The following is a 27899-nucleotide window of genomic DNA, read 5'->3' as shown; positions in this document are numbered from 1 at the left end:
CCAGTCTGCCCAAAAGAGAAAAATCATCAACCTGTGGCGGCACTGCTTCGAGCAGCAGTAAACCCTCACGAGTTGCCAACGCCTCTACATGTTCTGCCCGCCACAAAAAAACCCCCACTATCTCCAATGACCACCCCCACACCTCCAGCATTGCCATCAGCATGGTAGGCGCCACCGAAATTGAGTTTATAAAAAGCTCAGGCTAGGACAAAGCCAATGGGGAACAGTTCTGCAGTGGGCTTGACTATAAGAGGTGTTAGCAGGCTTAAAATCAACACATGGCGACTGGGCTTGGCGAGCAATCGAAAGAGGATCAAAAGAACCTTGCCTCCACACCAATATATTCCTAAAGTGCCAAATATACCATAATAAAACCTGGAAAAACTCCATCTGCTCGGATGAAAGGACACCCAATAATTCACATAGCCAAGCACCTAAAGACATCTCCTGATGGGACCATACCATTAATCCAAGCGGGTAATTAAACCAAACAGCAGCTACCCCAGCACATCCCCACAACACATGCACATCAGTCTCAGGATGCTTGAGCCTCACAAATTTCTGGGACGCAGATAGATTGCTAAGAAGGCAGATCGATCAGCCTGTGCTGTTTCTTGATTCTTCGTTCCTTTGTTGCTTGTTTTGAGCTGCAATCCTAACATATGTTGCTTTGGGAAGACATCGATCATTTGTGCAGTAACAAATAGCAAGCACATTTTCTATGAAACAAGGCAAGCTGCATGAGCAAATGAGAGAAACCATATGATATTCATCATGTGCAAAATAAGTACGAAATCCAAAAACAATTATCTAAAATACATGGATATATCATATACTTAGTGGCAGAGCCTATCTTTCTCTGTTTGGAGCCTATCATATACTTAGTGTATTAAATCAAAAGGGGAAAAGAAAAAACCTGTCCTAGAAAGTGAAATGATAAAGCTTAGAGGCCCTTGACACATGATAGTAATTAAAACTCGAATTTTACAATTAATCAGAAAAAAGAAAAGTCCCCTTATTTACATGGCCAACACATTCTAAAGTCCCCTTATTGGTGGTCAATAATGATGACTGGCAATCTGCGATAGAAAATAAATGCTCAGATGTTGACATGAAAGTGAGAAAAATGTTACTCTTTGTATCTATACATAAGGGATAGTCAATTTAGATCTTTATTTAGTTTTTTCGGTGCTCGATCTTTATCTAGTTATTACATATGGAGGAAAGTTTAGACACATTGATATAAATTATCCTTTTCTAGATATAGGAGATATAAGCTTGAAATTACAATTTTGTAATCATTAATATACTTGGTGATGTCACTGGAAACATGTGTTCCTTCTTGTTTTTAAAACCTACTATTCATTTCGTCATAAATTATAAACACAAAATTCCTTTCACTACAGTCTCTACAGACATCAAAGTAAATGCTTATATGCAAGCTATCATGTGAAGACAAAACACCATACATATCAAAACATCTGAAGCGCGCATATCCCAAAACTTACATATAGTAGAATGATATACTTACATATCATGCATATCATGTATATTGATATACTGCAGTCTTTTAAGAGAATTGACATGAATGAAAGAATTCAAGGGCGCTCCGACAACCTCCCTCTTTTTAAATCTTTTTCTCAAAGATATAGGATATGAAATGGACAATTCATTAACAACACAATCGGATCTGATAAATTAAAAGAGCATAAAATAACAACGCAATCTTATCTATTAAAATAGTAAAGGGAGAAGTCATAAAATATCAAAGGGGGAAGTCAAATAACAACGCAATCTTATCTAGTGAACTATCGGAGCATCTTTCAGTGAAAACAATTGTGATTTTGCTCCGGTAAATAGAAAGATTACCAAATGCATCTGGCGTAATCTGGATTGGGTTCGAATGTTGGATCATTTTGCTATCTTTTAGCACTCTGAATGTGAAATATAATAAGACACAATTATGACAAAAGTTAGAAATAACTTAAATAAGTAATACATAGAAAAAGCAAAAAAAAATTTGGATTTTCTCTCAAAATACCTGGATTTGAGTCTTGAATACGTATGTAAGGGATGTGTGCTATTTTGGACCAGTATCGTGCTTTTCCACCTGCTTTGTATCTCTTTTCTAGCAACGGACAGTCCTCGATAGAAAGTTGTGTAAGTGAAAGAGGCAGACTCTCCTCTGGAATGCATGCTAGCTTTGGACAGTAATTGATTTCAAGAGATTCAAGAGAGGTGAGAGATTCAAGAGAGGTGCTGGATAGGCGTCTCAGATTTGGGAAATCCCAAATCTGGAGTTTAATGAGAGATTTAGGGAGCAGCATCCCCTCTGGTGGAAAGGACACCAGATGATCATCATCTACACTCCCAATCCACAACTTTTGAAGAGAGGCGAGTCTGTTCAACTGCAACCCCCACTCCGAGAGTGGCTTACAACTCTTGGGACTCACAATGCTAAGATAGACTAGGTTTGGGGGAAGACCCTCTTCTAGAATCGACGCTAAACCTTCAAAGAAACCGATCGTCAAGTGCTGAAGAGAGGTGAGGTTGTGCTTATCCATGCCTTTGGGGAGGCCTTCCAATTTATCGCAACCGACGATACTTATCCACGTCAGATTGGAGGGTCTTGTTGGCAACCCTCCTCTCGGGAAGGAAACAAGACTTCCACAAGCCTTAACAACTAAACTTTCCAAATTGGAGAGGTGGCATAGGCCCTCCGGTAAGGATTTCAGATTTGCACAATTTTCTATATCAATTGTTTCAAGACAAGTGTGATCGTGGAACCTATTGCTTATCGAATCCAGTTGTTCACAATCCCATATGTCAAGGTGTTTAAGCGTTCGGGGTAGTTGGCATCTGAATGAAAAGGACATGAGAGATGGACACTCCTCTATCTCCAAATGCTCAAGACAAGATTCCTCTCCCAAATACGGAGAAGCAGAAAAAGATGATGAAGAATCCTCAACCTCCTCCCCCACTAATAATTTCAAATTTTTGCAATCTCTTATCTTTAATCTTCTTAAACCTGGGGGTATCTGATATCTTGCAAAATACTTCAGAGAATTGCACTGCTGGATCTCTATAGATTCAATAGAAGGTGGCAAACAAGCTTCTGAAAAAGAAACGAGACTTGGGCATCTAATTATCCTGAGAAATCGAAGTGATGTCAGGTGATGAAATTGAAGGAGTTGAGAGTTCCTTTCAATACACAAACTACCAAGAGAAATCATGTGTTGCATTAATCTATCCTCAATCTCCCATGAAGATAGTTCCTCACTACTAATAATCACCAACTCTTTAACATTGCTTAATCCTCCCATGAATCCCTCAGTTTCAAGTGTCAACTTTGAAATATTGTAAAGACCAATGTGCTCCAGTAACTCAAAGTCAATCTCACTTCTATAGACCACCCCTTTGCAATTTTCGACGTCTAATTCAAAAAGTTGTTTATAGTTGGCAATTGGAACCACCAATTGGCCACATTCATCAATCTCAAGACTTCTTAGTGAATCAAGGTTTTCCGGTAATGTACCCTCCAATTTGGAACATCTTTTAATGGAAAGAATTTTCAAGGAAGGGAAAACTTCGATTCCTTGATCCGTTTTGCAAGGAAACCAGTCCTTCCATTGTTGCATATCCTCAAATTCAAGAGTCTCCAATACTGGAAAAGACAAGCTACCCTCTCCATAGAATTCATCACCCACACTTTCCACCCCAAACATTTCTCTTATAAAAAGTTCTCTAAGAGAAGGCAATTGTCCAAGTGGGGGCAAAAATCGACAATTATTACAATTCTCTAACCTTACAAGCACAATGTTAGAGAATAAAGGATCTCCAATCCATGTTGAAAGTTGCAAACCACAATAACCCTTGATGGTGAGCTCTTTGAGCTTTTTATGAGGTTTTAACAAGTCAAGCACCACTGCTTCTTTTTCTCTTGTCTCACTCCATTCCAATTGCAATGCATGAAGCCCTTCCTTGCTACTTAAGTATGCCTGCCTTCCATCCTCCGGATCAATCACATTCTCCAAGTTTGAAAGGCGCAATGTCCCTCGAAGAAGCAATAGGGGCCCTATCTCTCTTACCCCTGATTCACTACCTTTGCCCACAACAAAATTAGGCAACGTTTGCAGATTAGTCAACTGACTTAGTTGCAGAGGCATTCCTTCCAGTAAAGGCACATCTGAATTGTTGAGATGACGTAAATTAGTCAAATTCCTCATGTTTGCAGGCAGTGCCTTCAATTTAGAACAATTTTCTAATATCAGTGTCTGCAAGTTGTAGAGGGTGCTTATTGATTCAGGCAAACTCATTATTAATGTATGAGATAGATCAAGATACCGTAGATGCTTCAATTTACCGATTGAGTTTGGCAACTCATTTATTTGATATCCATTCAAAGAGAGCCCTCTCAAGTATTGCAGGTTCGGCAATAAATCAAGAGTAACCCTACTAGTCAAATAATTGCGCGGATTATACGAAAGTGTAAGCGGAAGGAAAGTACGCAAACGTTTGACTTCAGAGATTGCCTCAAATCTTTTAACCCCATCATAGTGACCAGAAATGTAAGACGAGTGACGAGTCTTTGAAGAGCATGTAGCATCTGGTTTGTCCTCCAATCTAAAACATGTTTCTCCTGCAGCCCAACGTGCCAAATCACTAACAAGATCATGCATTACATATAGTGAACTATTTTTGATTGATTTCTGAAATAATGACCTAGAAAGTAGCTCCCCAAAATAGTCACCACCTATATCTTCCATTTGTTTTCTTCCTTCCGGCTGTTGAAGCAAGCCCTCTGCCATCCATAGAAGGATTAACTGATTCTCCTCAAATTCATAGTCATTTGGAAGTATTGAGCAATAGGCAAAGCACCTCTTCAAATTTGAAGAGAGATAGTGATAGCTCAATTTTAATACTGGGAGTATATTACTTTGATCTAATAGACTCCATAATTTACTGCTCAATATTTCTTCCCATTTGTCAGTTTCTTCAGAACGTAAAAGACCACCAAGTGTCCTTGCAGCCAAAGGCAACCCATTGCATTTTGTAATGATTTTGTGCTGAAGTAACTCAAAATTTGGTGGTCTTCCAACATTCAAGAATGCATGTTGCTCAAATACTTTCAAGCAATCTTCATTTGATAGAGTCTCCAAATTATGAATTTCAGTGGCTCCCATCATTTTTGCAACTTTTTCATCACGTGTAGTCACCATTATCTTACTTCCTGGTGCTCCAATACCAAAGGGGGACTGCAGTTTTGTCCACATGTCATAGTCACATGTTCTCCAAACATCATCTAAGACAATTAAAAACTTCTTACCTTTTAACTCCTTACTCAGATAATCCTGAACCTGATTCAATTCCTCTATAGCACAATGCTGGGATGTGATTGATTGAAGAATAGTCTTTGTCACTCTTACAATGTTGAAGTCATCAGACACAGATACCCATACTTTTGGGTTAAATTGTTCCACTGGAGCATCTCTGAAGACATGTCCTGCAAGTGCTGTCTTTCCGAGTCCTGGCATACCAACAATGGCAATTACATGAAAATTGTTGGTACAATTGGGCTCATTTCGTGACAACAATTGAAGAATCTGCTTCTTGTCTTCATCCCTTCCAATCACGGGTCCATCTGGTAGCGAGGAACTGGGTGGGAGTGCCATTTTCCGTGCCTTAGTAGAGCTGGGAACTTGAATATATTTTAAACCGAGCGAGTCTTTTTGTTCGGATATTTCTCGTAATCGATCAGAAATCCTCTCAATTTCAGAGTTGATGCTAAAGTTGAATTTAACTTTAGGAAGGAGGCCACGTACCTTACTTAGGCCAGTTCGATTCTGCTCCTTGATCTTGCGTCGTAACCGCTCAGTGGAAAACTTGTAGAGTATGTCCTCCACATCATAAGCCAAGTCTTTGAGATCATCCAGCCAGAGCTGCACAGACTGGTCGGTTAGTTGCTTCTCCTCTGCATCACACAGCACTGCTCCAATTGCAGACAATGTTGCCCTCCATTTCTCCAGCTTTTTGCCAACGCCTCCTACGCTGCCAAAGTAGCTCAGGATCTCCCGAGGCGCCAACCGGTCAACCAGCACCTGAATGAATGCCGCAAGAAAGATCTCTCCCATAGTTTCGTTTGTCGAAATTAAGGAAGCCAAGAATACAAAGTTGAAACAGTGTTTGAGAGAATGCAAAGCCAAGAATCAAAACAAGTAAAGAGTGTTTTTCTGTGAAAGCTTGAGCAATATCAAGACTCAAATGTGCACACAGTGGGGTAGAGCATGTGGGCTCGTGATGGACATAAAGATCCTCTTGAATTGTGTAGGGATATACAATTCTTTATAATTGCCAGCAAGATATATTTGTATATTGCAATATTTTAGTGGGGTCATGATTTTTGCCATTAATTTTATATATACCAATTATGTCGTTTCCAAAAATTTAATTTAATCCTCTTTTATGTTTTCAAGCTCTCACTAATAATTCATATATTGGTAGACCAAGTCTTTCTTAAATTCTTTATTTATTAGGTTAGATCAATATTGATCATATATGTCATATCTAAAGTTTTTGTTCTATTTGTTTGGTGAGTATTCGTTGTCATGCACATCATTCAAGCGGTCACAAATATGACCAAAAAAATGAAGCTATTACTAATTATTCATAGACGTGAACAGATTATAATTAATAAGTCAAATATTGGTTGCTGATAGAAGTTGGGAATTTGGGGTTTCATAGTTTTATTTTATGGTTGCCGATATTGGTTTCTACCTGATCTCCATGGCTTTTGTGAGTCTTATATATGTAATATGTGTGTGTGTGTGTGTGTGGGGAAATTGATAATAGCTTCCTTACACCATCAAAACCCAATCCAAAAGTATCAACGCTTATATCAAGCAGATTCAAAAAGAAAAGGCACAAAAAAAAAAAAAGGTTCTTTATCATTCCACATTTCTACAGTAGCCTGAAAGAAGAAAAAGGCTAAAGTTCATTTTTAGTCCTTATAGTTTGAGTTAAGTTTTACTTTAATTCTTATAGTTTCAATTGTTCTGATTTTAGTCCTACACTTTAACAATTGTTGCAATTCAATAACATATTAGCATTTTTGTCCATTAATTTGTGAAATTAATCATTGCATCACTAACGGTTTGTTAAATACAAGACCAAAATTCCAATAGTTTGTAAAATGCATGACAAAAAGCGCAACAAATTTGACAATTTAATGAGTGAAGATGCTAACGTGTTCTTGAATTGCAATAATATATTTGTAAAGTACATGACCAAAATAAGAACAATTAAAAGAAGAAGAAGGACCCTCCACCTCTTCTTCCTCCACTAACGATTTCAAATTTGTGCATTCAAATATACGTTGTTTCTCTTAGATTTGGGGATCTATGGTATCTTGAAAAATACACAAGAGAATTGCAGCCATCAATCTTTATTTTTTTAAGAGAAGGTGGCAAACCAAGCTCTTGAAAAGAAATTAGACTTGGGCAGTTATATATGCGAAGCTGTTGAAGTGAAATCAAACAAAGTGAGACTTGCCACGAATTATCAAACTACGAAGAGAAATCAGGTGATGCAATAATCTGTTCTCATTTTCCCATTTAGATGTTAGTTCCTCACAACCACTAAGGTCCATATTTTTAAGCTTTCCTAATCCTTTCATTAATCCCTCTATTTGCAGTCTCAACTCCAAAATACTTGAAACCTTCAAACAGGTCCCGGTTGCCTGGAGATCACAATACTTTTTTCTTAATCCCTCTATTTGTATCCGCATATTCTTTTTTCTTTTTTCTATTGCTACTTGTTGGGTGGAGGTCATATTATAAAGATGAATTAGTCTCCGCCTGTTCACTTGCGACCTTATTAGTCATATATTATTTTGTACATGTTTCCTTGAAGTTTCTCTTCCAATATGTCATTGGTTTGATAGGTCAAAACTCTATATCAGCATATGTTTTTATTTTTTATTTAAAAAAAAACAAGTCAATTAGGAAATTACATGTAAGAGAAAATTCAATACACGCAGAGGGGAATGAATATTGCCCAGCTTCAAGGTTTCCCATCTATCTTTCCTGTTGTTTTAATTATTTTTGAATATGAAAATGTAACATTCCAATATTGACCCTCTGTAACATTATTTATTGGCTTCTAATTTTTGTGTTCGTCGTTGGATTGGACTATTGTAATCTTTTTTGGATTAGAAACAAAAAAAATCCAACTTGGTGTTCGTTTTGCTTTCTGGATTTTATATCTGAATTGAAGATATATTCAATCTTTTGAAAGCCACATGTTTGTCCACAAATTCTAATTATACACTTTTTCTGATTGTTACTTGTTACTTGTCAGGACCTCTTCTAATCGTTATATGATTTTGAAAATATATGACACTGACAGGGGAGCTGACTTTCATTTTATTGGCCAATCACAGGGGAGCAGACTTTTTTTGTTTTTTTGGCCAATGACAGGGGAGTTGACTTTTTTTGTGCCATGACAGGGGAGCTGATTTTAATTTAATGAAAAAAAAAACAAAAAATTTTGGTCTTTATATTTTATCCCGAAACAAAATTGGTTTATATGGTTTCAAAATTTCGCATTTGATTATTGTGTTTTATGTTTTTTGCAATTTTAAGATAATTTTAACAAAACTCAAAATTTTAAGGAAAAATTTACAAACATGACACATCACATATTTTGATGATTGTTTCATTTCAGGGTATTAATTTTGATTTGTGTTAATGAAGGACACATACTTTCATTTTCTATCAATTAAGGACCATATTTTTTTTTCAGTTTTTATCTCAACTTTGGCCTGATGTTGGACCCATCAAAACTTCACCAAATTCAGAAAAATTATACTGGGTTTAAAGATATGCATCTTCTCGTTACAACCATATAAAGATCACTCAAATCGGATCTCTACAACTTCAGATAATTGGCCCCAAAGTAGGGTATCCGAAACTATCCGATTTTCCAAATTTTTTCCTAGATGTCCGATTAGACGGCTTCGGGTACCATACTTTTGGGCCAATTATTTGAAATTGTAGATGTCTGATTTGAGAGATTTTTATATGGTTATAAAGAGGAGATGCATAGCTTTAAACAAAGTATAAGTTTGCTAAGTTTGGTGGAGTTTTGATGGGTCCAATGTCGGATAAAAGTTGAGATAAAACAGGGTTCTTAGTTGACATAAAATAAAAGTATGTGTCCTTCATTAACACAAATCAAAATTAATGTCCTGAAATAAAATAAAAGTATGTCTTCTTTATTAACACGAATCAACTATTAAAGTATGTATCATGTTTGTAAATTTTTCCCAAATTGTAATTTTAGGATACATTATTCATTTGTTTTCAAGAAAACTTTGGTTGGAGGATTGAAAGATCTCATCTTATGAGTTTTATAACACTAATTTCAATTTTTGTTTTCGTATAGGCACACAAAATTTATAGGGTTTGAATTTTAAGTTTTGGATTTCTTTAAATTTTTGTTTGAAAATCAAATTCATTGTTATATATATAAATTTTGGTCATTTTTAGTAAACTCCTAAGTTTAAACAAGTTATTAGTTATGAAATTAAATACGGTACCAAATGTGAAATTCATTGTTATATACTTTTTTCTATTGCTACTTGTTGGGTGGAGGTCATATTATAAGATGAATTAGTCTCCGCCTGTTCACTTGCGACCTTATTAGGTAGTCATATATTATTTTGTACATTGATTGAGAGTTTCCTTGAAGTTTCTCTTCCAATATGTCATTGGTTTGATAGTTTCTTGTTTTTCTTGAAAGGAAGCAATCAAATCGTAAGAGTGTTTAAGAAAATAGAAAACCAAGAATCAAAGTAAAGAGTTGTTCTGTGAAAGCTTGAGCTATATCAAGACTCATTAGTCATATACTATTCTTTATAATTTTTTCTATTGCTACTGGTTGGGTCAGCCTTGGAGGCGATGAATTAGTCACCGCTTGTTCCACTTGCGACCTCATATATATTATATTATTTTGTACATTGATTTGGGGTTTCCTTGAAGTTTCTCTTTCAATTTCATGTTTTGATAGGGGAGCTGACCATTTTATGACATCGGAGTTTACTAAGTAATTTCAATTTTTGTTTTCATATTTATTGGTAAAATAATTGCGGCTCAAAAAATTTTTAGAGTTTGAATTTTTAGTTTTAGATTTCTTTAAATTTTTGTTTGAAAATCAAATTAAAGATGACATATATGATTTTCGATCATTATTAAGTAAATTCATAAGTTTAAACAAGTTACTAGTTATGAAAATACGGGAACCAAATGTGAAATTTTTAAACCACATGGACTAGATTTGTTTTCGAGATAAAAACCGGGACTAAAATCATTTTTTTAAAATAATTAATAATTCATTTATCCTGGCAAATAAAAATAATAAAATATTATGATTAAATATCAAATATCATTAATTTTTTAGGTACTCATTTAGAGCAAGACATTTTGGATTACGTCACAAATCAGTTTGCTATACAGTTGTGACTGTCAAACTTACAGTTGTAATTGTTTCAAATTCATAAAACTTCAAAATTTGTAAGCGTTTAATGCTTTTGATTTAGGCTTAGGGATGCAATCCTATAACCCAAAGACTAAACATTAAAATTTAAGCCTTGCAAATATTAAAAAAACAACAAATCAATAAAAAAGTTATGACTGTTAGACAGTCACAGCTTAATATAACCATGTTTATTAAAGTTGGTACCTAAACTAAAATTTAGTATTTAAAGTAAAATAACATAAATATTTTGATATTTAAAATGAAAAAACATTATAATTTGGTATCTAAAGTCAACAGACTTTAAAAATAATAACTTATTTAGAAGCAAAGCAAGGCAGCTGCCAACTGATAAGATCGACATCAGGTCATGAGGGTGTCATACAGTGGAGAGAAAATGAGACTTTAACAGACAACATCAAACACAAAACGTACAGGATATTGATCATCATGTGTAATCTTAAGCTTGATTTTTCATTATAGAACATTAGGAACCCTGTCATAGCTTTGTACCGGTTCAAGGAACATGACTTGTATTTTCGTGTGGTCATGATTTTTGCTATTAATTTTATATAGACCAATTATGTCATTTCCGAAAATTTAATTTAATCCTCTTTTATGTTTTCAAGCTGTCACTAATAATTCATATATTGGTAGACTAAGACTTTCTTAAATTTATGTATTAGGTTAGAATGTTAGATCAATATTGATCATATATATAGTTTCTAAGGTTCTTATTCTATTTGTTTGGTGAGCATTCGTTGTCATACGCATCATTCAAGCAGTCACAAATATGGCCAAAAAAATGAAGCTATCACTAATTATTCATAGATGTGAACAGATTAATAAGTCAAATATTGGTTGCTGTTAGAATTTGGGAATTTGGGGTTTCATAGTTTAGTCAATAATTAATTAATAACCCCCAATTAGTAGTAGCGTTATTTCAAAACCTCCAGCATTTTTAGAATTAATTGATACCTCCTTAGTTGTTGTTTAATCTTAGTTGTTTCTTAGGCAAATATTTAAGAAAAACAGGGGTTATGAAATAACCACAAAAATGGGTGGAGGCTATGAATTAACTAAGTATTAACTATTTATTTTTCTCCTAAAAAACCTAACTAGTTGGTTTGTTAGGATGGACTAATATATTAATGGAGTTTTTTTTAATCTTAATTTTTAAGTTTTATATTTCTAACAACTATTTAAAAGAAAAAAATTAGAAAAAGAGAATTTGAGGTATGTTAAAATTGTACTAAGATTGCAAAAAATATAAACATAATGACCAAATGCGAAGTTTTTAAACCAGATGACCAAATTTGTTTTCGGGGTAAAACATAAGGACCAAAATCGATCTATCGTTAATGGAAAAAAAAACGATTTTGGTCCCTGTACTTTACTTCGAAAATAGATTTAATCCTCGTGCTTTCAAAATTATGCATTTGGTCTATGTGTTTCATATTGTTTGCAAACTTATAACATTTTGCACCCAACATGAAAATTTATTTAAAATCGAAAGTAATAACTTGTTTACACTCAAGAATGACAAAAAATTATGTATTCTCGATGTTAAAATATGCATATATGTTATAGAATTCTAATTATCTTAGAGTGGCACTATTGCCACCCCCATTCCTATTTGCCCATCCACCTTATTTTCAAACCCCCAAATTTTTTGTAAAAAAAAAAAAAATTTATTCATCACACCCCCATTATTCCCAAATTGCCCCTATCTCTTCCATCTCCTTCACCTTCTTCTTTCCTTTCCCCTGTCCTAATTGACCTCCTCCTCCTCCACGGCAGAACTCATGATCTCCAAAAAAAGGGGTGATTCTAATATGTTACAAGGAGAAGACGTCCCCTGCAGATCACAAACTCACAAGACTCTTTGATGATTTTGCTTCCAATTAAGGATCCAATTAACAATGAAGAAGAAAGATAGTCGAGCTTATGAACAAATTAAGTTGAGTTTTGTCTGCTCAAACATCAATAACATAGGAGGAATCATATCAGGCTAATAATTTTTCCATGAGATTAATTAGCTTGTAAGATTAATTAATATGAATTCATTGTAATTTACATCGTACAATGATGCAATAATTAATTTTGAGCTTAATTACCTTGAGAATATCATTATAAACTATGATTCACCTCGTATGAAGAATAGAAAAGATCTTCTCTTCAAAATGATTGTCCAATCAAATTGGATGAAACAAGTAATACTCGATTTCAATTGAACTTGTAAATCATCCTAAATCAGTGAAAAGACAAATATTCTTGCCGAAGTTGGTAGGAATGGGTGCAGTGGTTAGAAGTTCATCCATGGCTCAATTAGATTCTTACAATTTTGTAAAAGACAGTGTTGAAAGTGGTGGATCCATTATTCCCAAATTGCCTCTATCCCTTCCATCTCCTTCACCTTCTTCTTCCTTTTCCCCTGTCCTAATTGACCTCCTCATCCTTTACGGTAGAATTGATGATCTCCGAAAAAAGGGGTAATTCTAAGATGTTACAAGGAGAAGACGCCCCCTGCATATCACAAACTCACAAGACTCTTTGATGGTTTTGCTTGCAATATTTAAGGATCCAATTAACCATGAAGAAGAAAGATAGTCGAGCTTATAAACAAATTAAGTTGAGCTTTGTCTGCTCAAACGTTAATAACATTGGAGGAATCAGATCTGGCTAATAATTTTTCCATGAGATTAATTAGCTTGTAATTAGGTTGTAAGATTAATTATATATGAATTCATTGCAATTTACATCGTACAATGATGAAATAATTAAGTTTGAGTTTAATTACCTTGAGAATATCATTATAAACTCTTATTCATCTCTTATGAAGAATAGAAAAGATCTTCTCTTCAAAATGATTGTCCAATCAAATTGGATGAAACAAGTAATACTCGATTTCAATTGAACTTTTAAATCATCCTAAATCAATGAAAAGACAAATATTCTTGCTGAAGTTGGTAGGCAATGGGTGCAGTGGTTAGAAGTTCATCTATGGCTCAATTAGATCCTTACAATTTTGTAAAAGAAAGTGTTGAAAGTGGTGGATCCATGTTTCTATACTCTTAGCACTCTGTTTTTTGTTTTTTTTTTTTTTTTTTTTCTGTTAGTATGTCATTTTTAGTAAATTTATAAAAGAAGAAAATTATAATTAAATTTTTTTAAAAAGAGAAGTGTGGAAATGAGACATGTGGGTGCGAATAACACCACTCTTATCTTATAATACTGCACCAAGGTAATCAGTTGTGATTCATGAAATAGCCACTGCATAATTCCAACAACTTTGAAATTTGTATGAAACTATCCATATTACATATATCCAGATCGGTTTTAAGCTATTACTTTTGAATTTGACATGAGATGAGTGAAATAGGTAATGAAGCGTGTTTTTGTTTTATTTGGAACTCGAACATGGCCATGAACTGGATTAATTGTATTACTAGGGGCGGATCCAGGTTGGGGTCAATTGACCCCATGAACCCTGAAATGCTAGGCTTGAGGAAAATTTTTGACCCCATGAAGCTTGGGTCTTGGTGGCAGTTGTAGAGGCAAGGTTGCAGGCAAAGTGTTTGTGTTTATGTCTGAAAGAGAAAAAAAGACCAGAGAAAGGAAGAAGAAATGGTGAGTCACGTGATCTGCATATGAGTTTTTTTATTTTTTTGAATTCTTAACTTGCCAAAACGACGTCGTTGTTTTGGCAAGTTAATTTAAAACAAACTAAGTAAAAGAGAGACCCAAAGGGGAGACCTAGACCCAAAACTTAGAAGGCAGAAACGAAGCCTGAACCCTGAAGGCGATGCCCCTTGCTCGGTCGCAATGTTCAGACCCAAAATAAATATTCGTGAGCTTCTTAATCTTGACCCCATAACGATTGATTCATGTATCCTCGACTGCGTATTACTATGTTTGATATTGCAGATAAGTCCTAGAAAGAAAATACATGGGTTTGTTGTAAAATTTTATTTACTCGCAAATATACGAGTCTAGTAGTATATTAACGAGGTCGAACCTCAAGGAGTGATAAAAAAAACGATACACTAAGCTTAAACTTAAATTAATTTAAAGCTAATCTAGTTTGGAAATTTTGTTGGTTTGTGAGTCAAATTAAAATAAAATGCAACTAAATTAAAAAGCAAATAAAGTAGATGGAAAGAGATTAAGGTAAATAAAGGTGCAAGAATTGAAATAGTTAAATCTAGAAAGGAAAATAACAATTTTTTGGTTTTAGAAACTAAACAATGGTATAAGAACCAAGGTTTAGGGTTCCACACCACTTATGAACATATTAAATGAGATTTTTATTAATTTTCCCAAAAAGGAGGGCACCCAAGAGTCACTTGATGCCCTCTTACAAAGATAAATATGAATTAAGCACAAGAATTAAAGATTTATATGGTAGATCTTGATTTTGCTTAGAAAGTACAAATTTTAAGCAACTCAAGTGAACCAAAACTAAGGAACAACTAGAGTTCAAAAACGTTTGTGTTTAAAACAATTAATCATAAAGCTAAAATGTAGAAAAAGGATCTAACTACCCAAAATATATGACATTATGGGTGAAAGGGAATCTCTTTCTCATTTTAATATCAAAATCTAAAGCTTGTAAGATCTTAAACAAGGGGAAAATTTACATAAAGACCTCATTTAATAATATTCATGGTGGTGCTTCCCCCTTATCTTGGTAAGGGGGTTTAGTGACCACCCATGATCTTATATCTTAAATAAAAATAAAGAAAGAAGTAAATGAACATAGAATTTAAAGAGCAATAAAATAAATAACACTACTAACAATAAAGTAAAGGACTACATAAAATAAATGGCATAAAGTAAATAGAGAATTAGAATTAGAGAAGATAGAAGAGAGACATAATATTAAAGAAAGAAGTAAATGAGCATGGAATTTAAAGAGCAATAATATAAATAACACTACTAACAATAAAGTAAAGGACTACATAAAATAAATGACATAAAGTAAATAGAGGATTAGGAGAAGAGAGAAGAGAGACATAATATTAAACTTTCATTAATTAAAATTGTAAGAGAGTTACATTCCTATTCTCTCTCAAATATCATAGCCAAATGGCTTGAAAGAGAAATCCTAGGAGAATACTATAAAAGGCAGAAAATTAAATTCTAGACTAAAAGATATGAAGAGGGGACTAAATATTTTTATTTATAGACAAATATTAGGGCTAGAAAATATGAGAGGGGGGAGGATCAGCTGTTACGACAGTAAGAGAGAGAGGTGCTGAGAGGCGGAAGCAGCTGGGGAAATCTGGAAGGTGGGACACGTGTCGCCTGCTGATTGGTTGAATGCTTGATTAATAAAGCATATTGATGGGCGGAAGGAAGAGGGGCGGCTGGCTTGCGCTGTGGTGACTTGGCTTATGGGAAAACGTGAGAGAGAGGGAGAGAGGGAAGGCGGCTCACGGCTGGAGAGCTTGGCTTGTGGCTGGCATCACATGGGTTTGATTAATCAAAATGAAGGGAGGCTGTGTGCTAGGCGGAAGGAAATGGGCTGGCCACGTGTCATCGTCCTGTTGGCTGATAGGTTGATTAATCAATAAGAATTGGCTAGAAGCTTTGCTGGGCGGAAGACATGATGGCTACGTGGCACTGTGGTATTGGCTGGAGCCAATATTAATCAAAGGCAATTTGATTTGGGCGGTGGCGTTGTGACTCTTCGGCTACCTCAAGATGTGGACTGGGCCGGCTGCTTCTTTTTTTGGGCTTCATCCTCTCCACTTGGGCTGGGCTTGTTCTTCTTCCTTTATTTGTTTTGGGCTTTTCATTTTCTTTAATTAAGCCTACAAAATTAAAAATAAAATCTAATAGATAGTTAAATACAATTTATTAAATTTTAAGATTTAAGACAGAAACTAATAAAACCCACTAATTAACTAAATAACAAAAATAAGAATTAAAAACACTAAAAATTGCTAAAAGGCATAGACAAAAAAGTAAGATTAAGGGTAAAAATTATATATTAAAATGAGCTCAACAGGTTGATTCAGCCTCTCAAGCTGCACGGGTAAGTTTTACATTCATTTCATGAAAGAGAGTTGACTAACAAATTTTGTTTTTTTTGCATTAACTAATAAATTTTGTTATTGCACAAGGCTAAAATTGATGTGGAATTTGATAAGCTTAATCCCGACGAACATAGTACTCCAAAAAAGTACGTATTCACCACATCAGACACAACAACATAAACCATGTGTCATGTATCATTTACAACACTTTAGTTGTCAATTACCATCCTTATCTTCGTCCCACATGTATGAACAAACATGTATGTCTTTTAAGTTTCAAATGTTTTTAAGATTACCCAATTGGCAATTGCCTTTTATAAGGGTAGTTTCTTTCATTTAGTAACTGACTTATGGATTATTTAGAAGTTAGGATGCTAAGTAGTTTTAAGTAGTACCAATAGATTACTATAAATCCACATGGATTCAACAATCAATTGGAATCTAACACGTGGCACATAGGGCCCCACTTTCTGTTCTGACTTTTCAACAGTCAATTTGGTCAGACCAAGTTGTCCATATCATCATGCCAGCTCAGCAAACAACAGTGCGCATACTTGGGTTCAGCACCGACCTTCAGGTGACACTGGACTATCCGAACCGACATCAAAAGTTCCTCAAAAGTCAAGAGATTATCTTTTCTAGGCATCTTCAGTTCGGCTCGGATCCAAATGTTGTCCTATCAAACTCTCTAAACACAACTGTTTTACACTTGGACAATGTCTACTCATTTACATGATCGGTTTAGCTGACCTCATCCGCAAGCCTCCCCGATCCGATCACTCAAAATGTTTTATATCAATAAGACAGAAGGGTCAGTTGCCAAACTCCCAAGAACTTGACTCTATAGTAGATGTTGGTAAATGGCCGAGGGCTAAAATATTTGACTTCGCTGCCGATCCGAACTCACCTTCCCGACCTCTTCCAGTCGAAAATTGGGAGAAGGTCCCAATCTCAAATATACCAATAAAATTAAGGTAGACAAATTCATGAAGACTTCTGTCTCTGATAAAGAAATCAAGAAACTTCAAGTTTTTGATTAAACTCATGAGTTTCCATTTATCAAGTAACTTCTGGTCCTGATTGTAAGCAGTAGCTTGCATAATCAGTCAACCCACTTGAAATTGAATCACTCATATCAATTAATCAATCAAAAGTAATAAGAGCAAGAACAACAATTAAATTCTACCTGATGAAGCCATTTTGACAATTGCAAATCAAAGGATTGAATCTTCTGTACTTTTAGTATACTGAGAGCTTAAAACTTGTCAATAGGTAACAAGAACTGAATATTAAGCATGATTATCTCAAGTACAGGGACCCAAATTTATATACACTCAGCTTAACCACATCCCACCTATTAAGGGATAGCGGCAGCCAGTCAAGTACTCAGTCAAACTTATCCACACTACAACAATAATGTCCATCTTTATAGGGTATTCAGTCAATTATGTTTATTGACTTTAGTTCCACTTAACCCACAACTAAAGGATATGCCGTGCAACACTATAACAGCCTAATACAAAGTCTAACATTCTCCCACTTGGGCGTGGAATAGTGATGCTACATATTCTCAATTGTAAGCAAGCGGAACTCCTTGGTGATCACTTGAGTTTGCCAAACTAATTAAACCCAATATGCCGGCCTTAATTAATTCATGAAACAAAACCATAGAAAACTTAGTGTAAGATTAATAGCTACACCCTCACTCTATGATTACTAGCAACATAAATTAAATACACATGGCAAAAAAAACTAAGTGTGAAAAGCAACATGAAAGAAACTTACAGTTAACTCCCACGTTTCTGGTCCAGCTTTATGGCTCCAAAAGAGACCGCCAAATGCTTCAAATTGAAGCTCTCAAATAAACAAGGCAATTCACATGAACTAACAATTGTGAATTATTACAAACCTTGCTTTATTTCTAATTAAAACTCAACAGAATTAACTTGAGTTTTAGTCAAGATATAATTCAACAATACAACGTTGAAGTTATTATTATTATTCAAATGAGCATAAAAAAACTTTCATAGAAGGAAATTTAGAAAAATAAGAAGCAAACTTAACTTAGAGAGCTTGCTCCCACAAAACAGCCGCATCAAATGATTCTATAACTCTCATTTGATTGACGTGCCCCTTGAAAACTCCCACAGGTAGAGGGTTAGTAAGCGGATCAGCAACCATTGACTTAGTGTCAATATGTTCAACCACAATCTGTCCTTCCTTTATTTTGTCTCTAACCAATAGGTATTTCACATCCATTAGTCTTAATGCAGAAGTTCTCTTGTTGTTTTTGGAGAAGAAAACTGTAGCTAGATTGTCACAATAGATCTTCATTGGTTTGGAAATCGAATCTACAACCTTTATCTCACTTATGAAGTTCTTCAAGCAGATGGCTTGTCTAGTAGCTTCATAACAAGCAATGAATTCAGCCTCCATAGTGGATGTGGCTATTGATCCTTGCTTTGCACTTTTCCATGAAACAACGCCACCTGCTAAGAAGAATAGAGAATCAGAAGTAGATTTTCCATCATCTTTACAACCTGCCAAGTTTGAATCAATGAATCCAGTAACCTCAAGTTTCTCTGTTTTTCCATAAGCAAGCATGTAATGCTTGGTTCTCTGCAAATATCTAAGCACCTTTTTACCAGCAATCCAATGATGCAGTCTTGGGTTTGATTGAAATCGGCCTAAAACACTTACAGCTAAGGCTAAATCAGGTCTAGTACAAACCTGAGCATACATGAGACTGCCTACAAGAGACGCATAAGGCTTGTCTAGCATTGAACTTTTCTCAATTTCATTTTTCGGGCATTGCTCCTTGTTGAAATTATCACCCTTGCTGATGGGAACCTCACCACCCGAGTAGTTTTGCATGTTGAACCTGCTCAAGATCCTTTCAACATATGCCCTTTGAGATAGACCCAAAAGTTTTCTGGATCTATCTCTTGAAATCTCAATACCAAGTACATATGAGGCTTCCCCCATATCCTTCATTTCAAAATTCTGAGAAAGCATGTTCTTGGTGTCTTTTAAGAGAGATAAGTCATTGCTGGCCAATAAAATATCATCAACGTACAAGACAAGAAAAATAAATCTTGAACCACTGACCTTTAAATGAATGCACTCATCAAATTTATTCTCTGTAAAACCGAAACCAGTGACTATTTCATCAAATTTGAGATACCATTGACGAGAAGCCTGTTTAAGTCCGTAAATAGACTTGTTGAGCTTGCAAACTGAACTCTATTTCCCCCTTTCAACAAAACCAGGCGGCTGCATCATATAAATGTCTTCTTGGAAATCACAGTTTAGGAAGACGGTTTTGACGTCCAGCATACTCTGTCTCTTGCGAGCTCTGAATTGCATCCTTGTAAGTAATTGGGTCTTCATCTTCCCCAGCATACTCTGTCTCTTGCAAATATACAACATAATCAGCGGAAATGGCAGGTTTTCTTTGTCTTTGTGACTGCCTTCTAGGAACTTCTATAGCCGGCTATTCTGTGGTGGGTGGAGTAGGAATTAATACTTATGGTGCATCAGGTTGATTCTGGATAATAACTTGATCTTCTACTACTGCAGCTGCACTTAATGGTAGCTCACAAACCATGGAATTAATGGCAAGTGCTAAAACAATTTCTTCCTCTTCAAAATTGAAATTATTTGTGACACTTGCATCACCTGCAACATCATCCTCAAGAAAACGTGCATTGTGAGTTTCAATGATTCTAGTATGTAGGTGAGAACTATAAAACCGAAAGCCCTTACTCTTGGGTGGATAACCAACAAAAATGCAGCTAACAGTTCTGGGATCTAGTTTCTTTTCATGTGGGTTATAAACCCGTGCTTCTGCCTTGCAGCCCCATACGTGTAAGTGCATTAAACTAGGCTTCTTACCAACCCATAGCTCGAAAGGTGTTTTTGGTACTGATTTACTAGGAACTCTATTCAATATATAGTTGGCAGTTAAAATTGCTTCTCCCCAAAGAAAATGTGGTAGTGAAGTTTTACTTATTATACTCCTTACCATGTCTTTAAGAGTCCTGTTACGCCTTTCAGCCACACCATTTTGTTGAGGTGTCCCAGGTGTTGCAATTATTCCATTATTTTGCAGGAATAAGGCAAATGGCCCCTTCTGCTGTCCAACCTCTGTATACCTGCCAAAATATTCACCTCCCCTATCCGATTTCACAACATTAATTGCTTATCTAACTGTTTTTCAACTTCTAGTTTAAAAATCTTAAAACAGTCAAGAACTAAAGATTTATCAGAAATCAAAAATAGATAAGCATAATGTGAAAAATCATCAATAAAGGTGACAAAGTAATTATTTCCACATATAGTTTTGTGAGGAAATGGACCACAAACATCGGTATGAATGATTTCTAGCAAATGTTGACTACGAGTGGAACCTAACTTTCTAGAATTAGTTAGTTTTCCCTTTATGCAATCAACACAAGTTTTGAAATCTGAAAAATCAAGTTTGTGCAGAATATTTTCTTTTATTAAACGTTCTAGTCTTTCTTTGGAAATATGCCCTAATCTTTTATGCCAAAGCATAGAAGAATTTTCATTGATGAGCATTCTCTTTGTACCAGAACATTCAACATTCAAGCAGTCATTAATGTAAGAACATCGAAATTGCCATAAACCATGATTTAGAAAAGCAGTACCCAGCAGTACATCAAATTTATTTCTCTGAAACATTCTTACACTGACATTGTCTACAATGAAAGAAAATCCATACTTGACTAAATTTGAAACATAAATTAAATTCCTTCTCATAGAAGGTACATAAAGGACATTTTCAAGATCTAAAACAAAACCAGAACATAATCTAAGCTTGACTGATCCTATTGATTCAACATGCACTCTAGTTCCATTTCCCACAAACACTTGATGGTCATCACTTCTTGTTGTTCTCTGGTTGCTGAAGCCCTATAAGGAATTAGTTATATGCACAGAACAACCAGAGTCAAACCACCAAGAATTTGTGTGAACTTCAATTAAATTTGATTCAAAACAAACAAAATTTAGTACCTTTCTTTAAAAGCCATTTCTTGAATTTTTCACAATCTTTCTTGACATGACCCAACTTTTTGCAGAAGTAACACTTAACAGCTCTAGGTTTAACAATTTCAGTTTTGATAGCTTTAAGATTATGAGATCCTTTAGCAGGAGAATGAATATTTTTACCAGGCATACTAGTAGGCTTTGTACCAGAAGTAGAGTTGCCTTTCTTTTTGCCTTGTGGAGAAATAACAAGGTTGACCATTTCAGCTTTTCCTTAATTGAGACGATCTTCCTCTTGTGCACACTGTGCAATCACTTCATTCACATCCCATTTGTCCTTTTGAGTATTATATGACAGCTTTAACTGATCAAACTTAGGTGGCAGTGAGTTCAAAACAGTATACACCAAAAAGGGATTGGAAATCTGTACCTCCAGATTCTGCAGCTTATTGGCAATGTCAACAAGCTGTAGAATATACTCCCTTACACTACCCTCACCATCATACATCATTGTAGACAATGAATGCATCAGTGCACCTGTCTCTGCTTTCTCAGACTCTTTAAACTTGTCTCCAACAACAACAAGAAAAGCCTTGGCATTGTCATTAGTCGGTATACCTCTTCTAATGGTGTCTGACATTGACTTTTTCATGATCATTAAGGCCATTCTATTAGCCTTCTCCCATTTTCATGGTACTTTCTCTGGGCAGCAGTGCTATGGTCAGTTAGAGCTGTAGGCTGATCATCTCTTAAAGCCAAGTTGAGATCCATGCAATGAGCCCTAGAACAATCTGCAAGTCTTGTTTCCATTTCTTGTAATTATTACGAGTGAGAGTCTCAATTGAGGAAAAATTAATTGACGGGGGAGCTAACAACTGATGAGATAAATAAAAACTCATTAGTAATATAAACTTAATCATAAAAAGACAAGAACAAATTTTGACTGAATATTGTTCTTGAATCTGAAACTTATGCATTGTTGTATTTCACCTTTGGGCAAGAAATATAACAAGCTAGCTAAAACAGAATTACACCAATGCGTATATAAATTATATCACCAACCAAAAGAATATTATATCATAAGACAATTCCCACACCTTTGACCAAGAAGGAATCATCAAAGACATAACATACTCCCAGCTGTAATATACTAATCCTAGATCAAACCAGACAATTAACAATTTCCTTTGGGAAATTAACATGTTGTTCATAACTTAGGATCACAATGTTTTGGCTTTTAAGAAAATTGCTAAATTACCCACTTTGGCAAGAAATTTAACAATTCTCCTTGAATCCTCATCCAAAACTTAAATGAATTCATGTTTCCTGTAATTAAAATGTTTAACCAATTTGCACATGCGGATGAAACAATATTGTTTAATATGAAGTGCAATAGTCAAACATGCAATATAGGAAAACAGTTCCACATAAATCAATTGTTTCAATTATTTGTACACTAGGAAGCACCGATCGATATGCCAATTTTTTAAGGTATGCCATATCGAATACCATGATAGCACCGATACGCACTAGATACGGGGATACGCGTATCCAAAGCATGCTATACGTATTTGTTGACTTTGACTACTCGATACGTATCCAAAGCATGCTCTACTTATTTGTTCCTTTTCAAGTTTTTTTGTAAAAATGGGGGGGTCTAATCGCAATTTTAGAAACTTTACAAAGATCAGATCATTAGAGCCCTAATTTAAGTATTCAACACAACTATCACTATCCATGTGCAAAATAGAAAAGGAAGCTGAGAAACCTGTTTTCGAGCAGCCATCATCGTCGCGATCTGTGTCGCTGTCGTGGAGGTTAGCTTGCTGCTTGCATAGTTGCATTGAGTAATCTGGTTAGCTTGCATAGTTGGGTTGGCTCTATTTGTTTTTTTTATAACTCTAAAATCTGAATAGTATTGGGTTTATATGATATTTGATTTTTTTTTTTAAAGTTTATATATATTGTTTTAATATCCGTATCGGAGCCGTATCGATGCTCTTATTTTATAAAAATTTGTCGTATTGCGTATCGGTGTGGTGTCACGTATCGGTGCCGTACCCGTATCGATGCATCCTAGTTTGTACAAGTAACTGGTAATCAAACAATCTTCAAATAGAATTAAACATGCAGTTAGATATATGGCCCAAAATCAACTCAATTCGCAGAATCAAGACAAATTTTTATATCAAAACAAAGGAGAAGGAAACTAAGCACAGCGGAATAAAGGCTATAAACTATTCAATGAAAATAACAACTCATCAAGTACAAACTGAATTGACTCATACTTTCGATTAGTGAAGAAGGGCGCAGAAAAACCCACATCAATAATCGACAAACATCAAAGGAATAACAAAACAAGCCAGATCGAAAAAATCATTTGATTTGAATGAGTTTTGAGGTTTGATGGATTTGGGAGAAAACCCATGTTCGTGAAAATAAAAACAACCCCTGTTCTATTTTTCAAGTAATTCCTTTTATCTGAATTATTGACTTTTAAAAGTAAAAACGACATCAACATGACACAAGTATGTGTGTGGTTTTAGCTAAAAACTCATACTGATTAAAAGAATCTTTATACAAAGAGGATTCAAATCATAGTGGTTTGGCTCTGATACCACGCTGATTTGATTATATAATAAGGATCTCTAAATCCTTAATCAATTTCATAGGATTGAGAAACTTCTGGTCCACAAACAATGTTAGCATGATCTAAGGATTTTCAGGTCCTTAATCGATTATACACCGGTTGAGAAACTTCAGGCCCTCAACTTTTTCATCTATGTATTGCCTCTGTTTGGTGCATAGCACCCTTTGAGTCATAACAGACCAAAACAGATAAAAGGAGGCACAGGCTATAGGACAGAGGTCCACACCAGGGGTGGGAATGGGTCGGTTTTACCAGCCATTATCGGCCAACTGACCCATTATCAGTTAGCCGATAATTCTACCAACGACCGACCCACTAAGTCAGGCCGATAATACCAACCGACTCATCAAAGTTGATTCGGATGTTGGTTTTGAAATTGATCAAATATTGATCTAATAATTTCAACTAACCCACCTATATCGGCTATATTGGCCATATCAGCCTTATCGGCAACCGACCTATAATAAGTGGGTCGGTTGTTGGTTGTCAAAATTGCATTATCGGCCTTGTTGGATCGGGTCGGTTGTTTGGCCGATATGCAACCGACCCGACCCATTCACACCCCTAGTCCACACAATAAATAAAGGCAAAAGAAGATAATCTCCTCTTTATATATATATATATATATATATCTTTCCTCCTTTTCTTTTCTGGCCGATATATATATATATATCTTTCCTCCTTTTATTCTGGGCAGAAATTAAGAGAGAGATAGGGAGATGGAGATGGATAGTATGAGAGTGAGTCAGTGAGATATCAGACACGGTGAGAACTCGAAGCTCTTGGTTAGAGTTCGTGCCGATAACGTGTTGTGAATTTATTGGTTTTGTTGGTTAACTGTGAGAATAATATTACACAGAGATGAGACAGAGAGAAGAGAAGGAGAAGCAGAGTTCTCTATTTGTATCAATTTCATTAATAAGGTTGCCTATTTATAGGCAAAGATGGACTCTCGGCAACCGACTTATTGACTTAGTGGACAGCCACACAACACACACGTGTACAGTCATACCACATACTATATTTACAACAAACATGCATTTTCTTTTTCATTCTTATTTTCTTAATTTGGTTTTTCTAAAATGTGTTAGCCAAGTCAAAACATGCCACATAAGTTGGTAAAAGAATTGGTAAAAATGTTTTTTTTTTTTTTTTAAATGAAACGGAATTTTATTAAGCTCAAGAAGAATTACATAAATCATCTAGAAGAGCATCCTGAATGAACAAAGGAGGCTCATCATGCCAGAGGATGGAATCTGAAACTCGTGGAATATAAGTAAAGAGGAGAACCCTAAGAGAAGAAATAAGAAAATTAAATAATGTCCTCAACCAGTCTGCCCGAAAGAGAAAAATCATCAACCTGTGGCGGCGCTGCTTCGAGCAGCAGTAAACCCTCACGAGTTGCCAATGCCTCTACATGTTCTGCCCGCCACTATCTCCAATGACCACCCCCACACCTCCAGCATTGCTATCAGCATGGTAGGCGCCACCGAGATTGAGTTTATAAAAAGCTCAGGCTAGGACAAAGCCAATGGGGAACAGTTCTGCAGTGGGCTTGACTATAAGAGGTGTTAGCAGGCTTAAAATCAACACATAGCGACTGGGCTTGGCGAGCAATCGAAAGAGGATCAAAAGAACCTTGCCTCCACACCAATATATTCCTAGAGTGCCAAATATACCATAATAAAACCTGGAAAAACTCCATCTGCTCGGATGAAAGGATACCCAGTAATTCACATAGCCAAGCACCTAAAGACATCTCCTGATGGGACCATACCATTAATCCAAGCGGGTAATTAAACCAAACAGCAGCTACCCCAGCACATCCCCACAACACATGCACATCAGTCTCAGGATGCTTGCGCCTCACAAATTTCTGGGACGCAGATAGATCGCTAAGAAGGCAGATCGATGAGCCTGTGCTGTTTCTTGATTCTTCGTTCCTTTGTTGCTTGTTTTGAGCCACAATCCTAACATATGTTGCTTTGGGAAGAAATCGATCATTTGTGCAGTAACAAATAGCAAGCACATTTTCTATGAAACAAGGCAAGCTGCATGAGCAAATGAGAGAAACCATATGATATTCATCATGTGCAAAATAAGTATGAAATCCAAAGACAAATATCTAAAATACATGGATATATCATATACTTAGAGGCAGAGCCTATCTTTCTCTGTTTGGATGGTGTATTAAATCAAAAGGGGAAAAAAAAAAACCTGTCCTAGAAAGTGAAATGATAAAGCTTAGACGCCCTTGACACATGATAGTAATTAAAACTCGAATTTTACAATTAATCAGAAAAAAGAAAAGTCCCCTTATTTACATGGCCAACACATTCTAAAGTACCTCATTGGTGGTCAATAATGATGACTAGCAATCTGCGATAGAAAATAAATGCTCAGATGTTGACATGAAAGTGAGAAAAATGTTACTCTTTGTATCTATACATAAGGGATAGTCAATGCGACTAATTACCGGCTGTCAACGGTTTTATACTGCTCTCAAACAGCTGCTTCAAACAAAGATAAAATATGTATAAATTTCAGTAAACAGAGGATATTGTCTGCTCTCCTGTGGTAAGAACATGAAGTTTTCCAGAATGTGGATACTAATTATGTGGTTATTATTATTATTATTATTATTATTGACTAGCCAGGCCATAGAGTAAGAATGTGAAGTTTACCAAAATAAAATTGACTAGCCAGGCCATAGAGTAAGGTGTCAAGTTTTCCAAATCCTTTACCACAATAATTTCTAAATAAAGTTTATTTGATGATGACAAGGACATAAGAAATAGACTCACTTGGATGTTCAAGACGTGAACACATAGATTGCTGAAAGAAGAATGATGATTGACTTCTGTTCACAAAGAAACACAAAGAAAGGCTAATGATGATTGACTTCTGTTCACCTTTGCACTTGGAAAGAAGAATGATGATTGACTTCTGAGATTTAAGGGACCCTGTGCAAAATAGAAAATGGGGACACTTTTAAGACACACAAAGAAAGGCTAAAACAAACCAAAAAAATAAAATAAAATTTCACGACACATAGCCACATACATGAGAAAAATATAATTAAAAGATCAAATTAGAAAATAGAACGTGAGCAACTTACAACTTTTTGTTAAACTCCTTTTTTTTTTTTTTTTGGCCAGGAAACTTTTTGTTAAACTCTTAACTTAGATATTTATTTAGTTTTTTTGGTGCTCGATCTTTATCTAGTTATTACATAATAGATGGAGGAAAATTTAGTCACATTGAAATAAATTATGCTTTTCTAGATATAGGAGATATAAGCTTAAAATTACAATTTTGTAATCATTAATATACTTGGTGATGTCACTGGAAACATGTGTTCCTTCTTGTTTTTAAATCCTACTATTCATTTCATCATAAACACTAGTTCCCTTACATTATAAACACAAAGGGAGAAGTCAAATAACAACGCAATCTTACCTAGTAAACTATCGGAGCATCTTTCAGTGAAAACAATTGTGATTTTGCTCCCGTAAATAGAAAGATTACCAAATGCATCTGGCGTAATCTGGATTGGGTTCGAATATTGGATCATTTTGCTATCCTTTAGCACCCTGAATGTGAAATATCATAAGACACAATTATGACAAAAGTTAGAAATAACTTATAAGTAATACATAGAAAAAGCA

General features: G+C 35.3%; 1 protein-coding gene across 5 annotated transcripts; it reads right to left on the bottom strand.

Annotated features, from left to right (window-relative positions):
• Nucleotides 1-468: 468 nt before the first annotated feature.
• Nucleotides 469-27834, bottom strand: LOC147292010 (putative disease resistance RPP13-like protein 1). Of its 5 annotated transcripts, none has more exons than XR_015121064.1 (3): nucleotides 27691-27828; nucleotides 27036-27194; nucleotides 469-655 (listed from the first exon to the last, which is right to left on the bottom strand). XR_015121064.1 is itself a non-coding variant. In XM_086235292.1 (2 exons), the coding sequence occupies exon 1, from the start codon at nucleotides 6129-6131 to the stop codon at nucleotides 1974-1976; it is 4158 nt and encodes a 1385-aa protein (XP_086091418.1). In that variant the 5' UTR covers nucleotides 6132-6145; the 3' UTR covers nucleotides 469-736; nucleotides 1870-1973. The 5 variants fall into 5 exon arrangements, 2 of the variants coding, with proteins under 2 accessions (XP_086091418.1, XP_086091417.1); XR_015121065.1 differs by lacking the exon at nucleotides 469-655 and adding an exon at nucleotides 25387-26282 and having other exon boundaries at nucleotides 27760-27834; XR_015121063.1 differs by lacking the exon at nucleotides 469-655 and adding an exon at nucleotides 25387-26282.
• Between the last annotated feature and the right edge of the window lie 65 nt (nucleotides 27835-27899).

This window comes from Dryas octopetala, chromosome 3 (genome assembly GCF_963921425.1).
Source record: "Dryas octopetala chromosome 3, drDryOcto1.1, whole genome shotgun sequence".
Taxonomy (NCBI): Eukaryota; Viridiplantae; Streptophyta; class Magnoliopsida; order Rosales; family Rosaceae; genus Dryas; species Dryas octopetala.
Note: the sequence above shows the minus strand (reverse complement) of the source record. Positions and strands in the feature narration are given on the sequence as shown.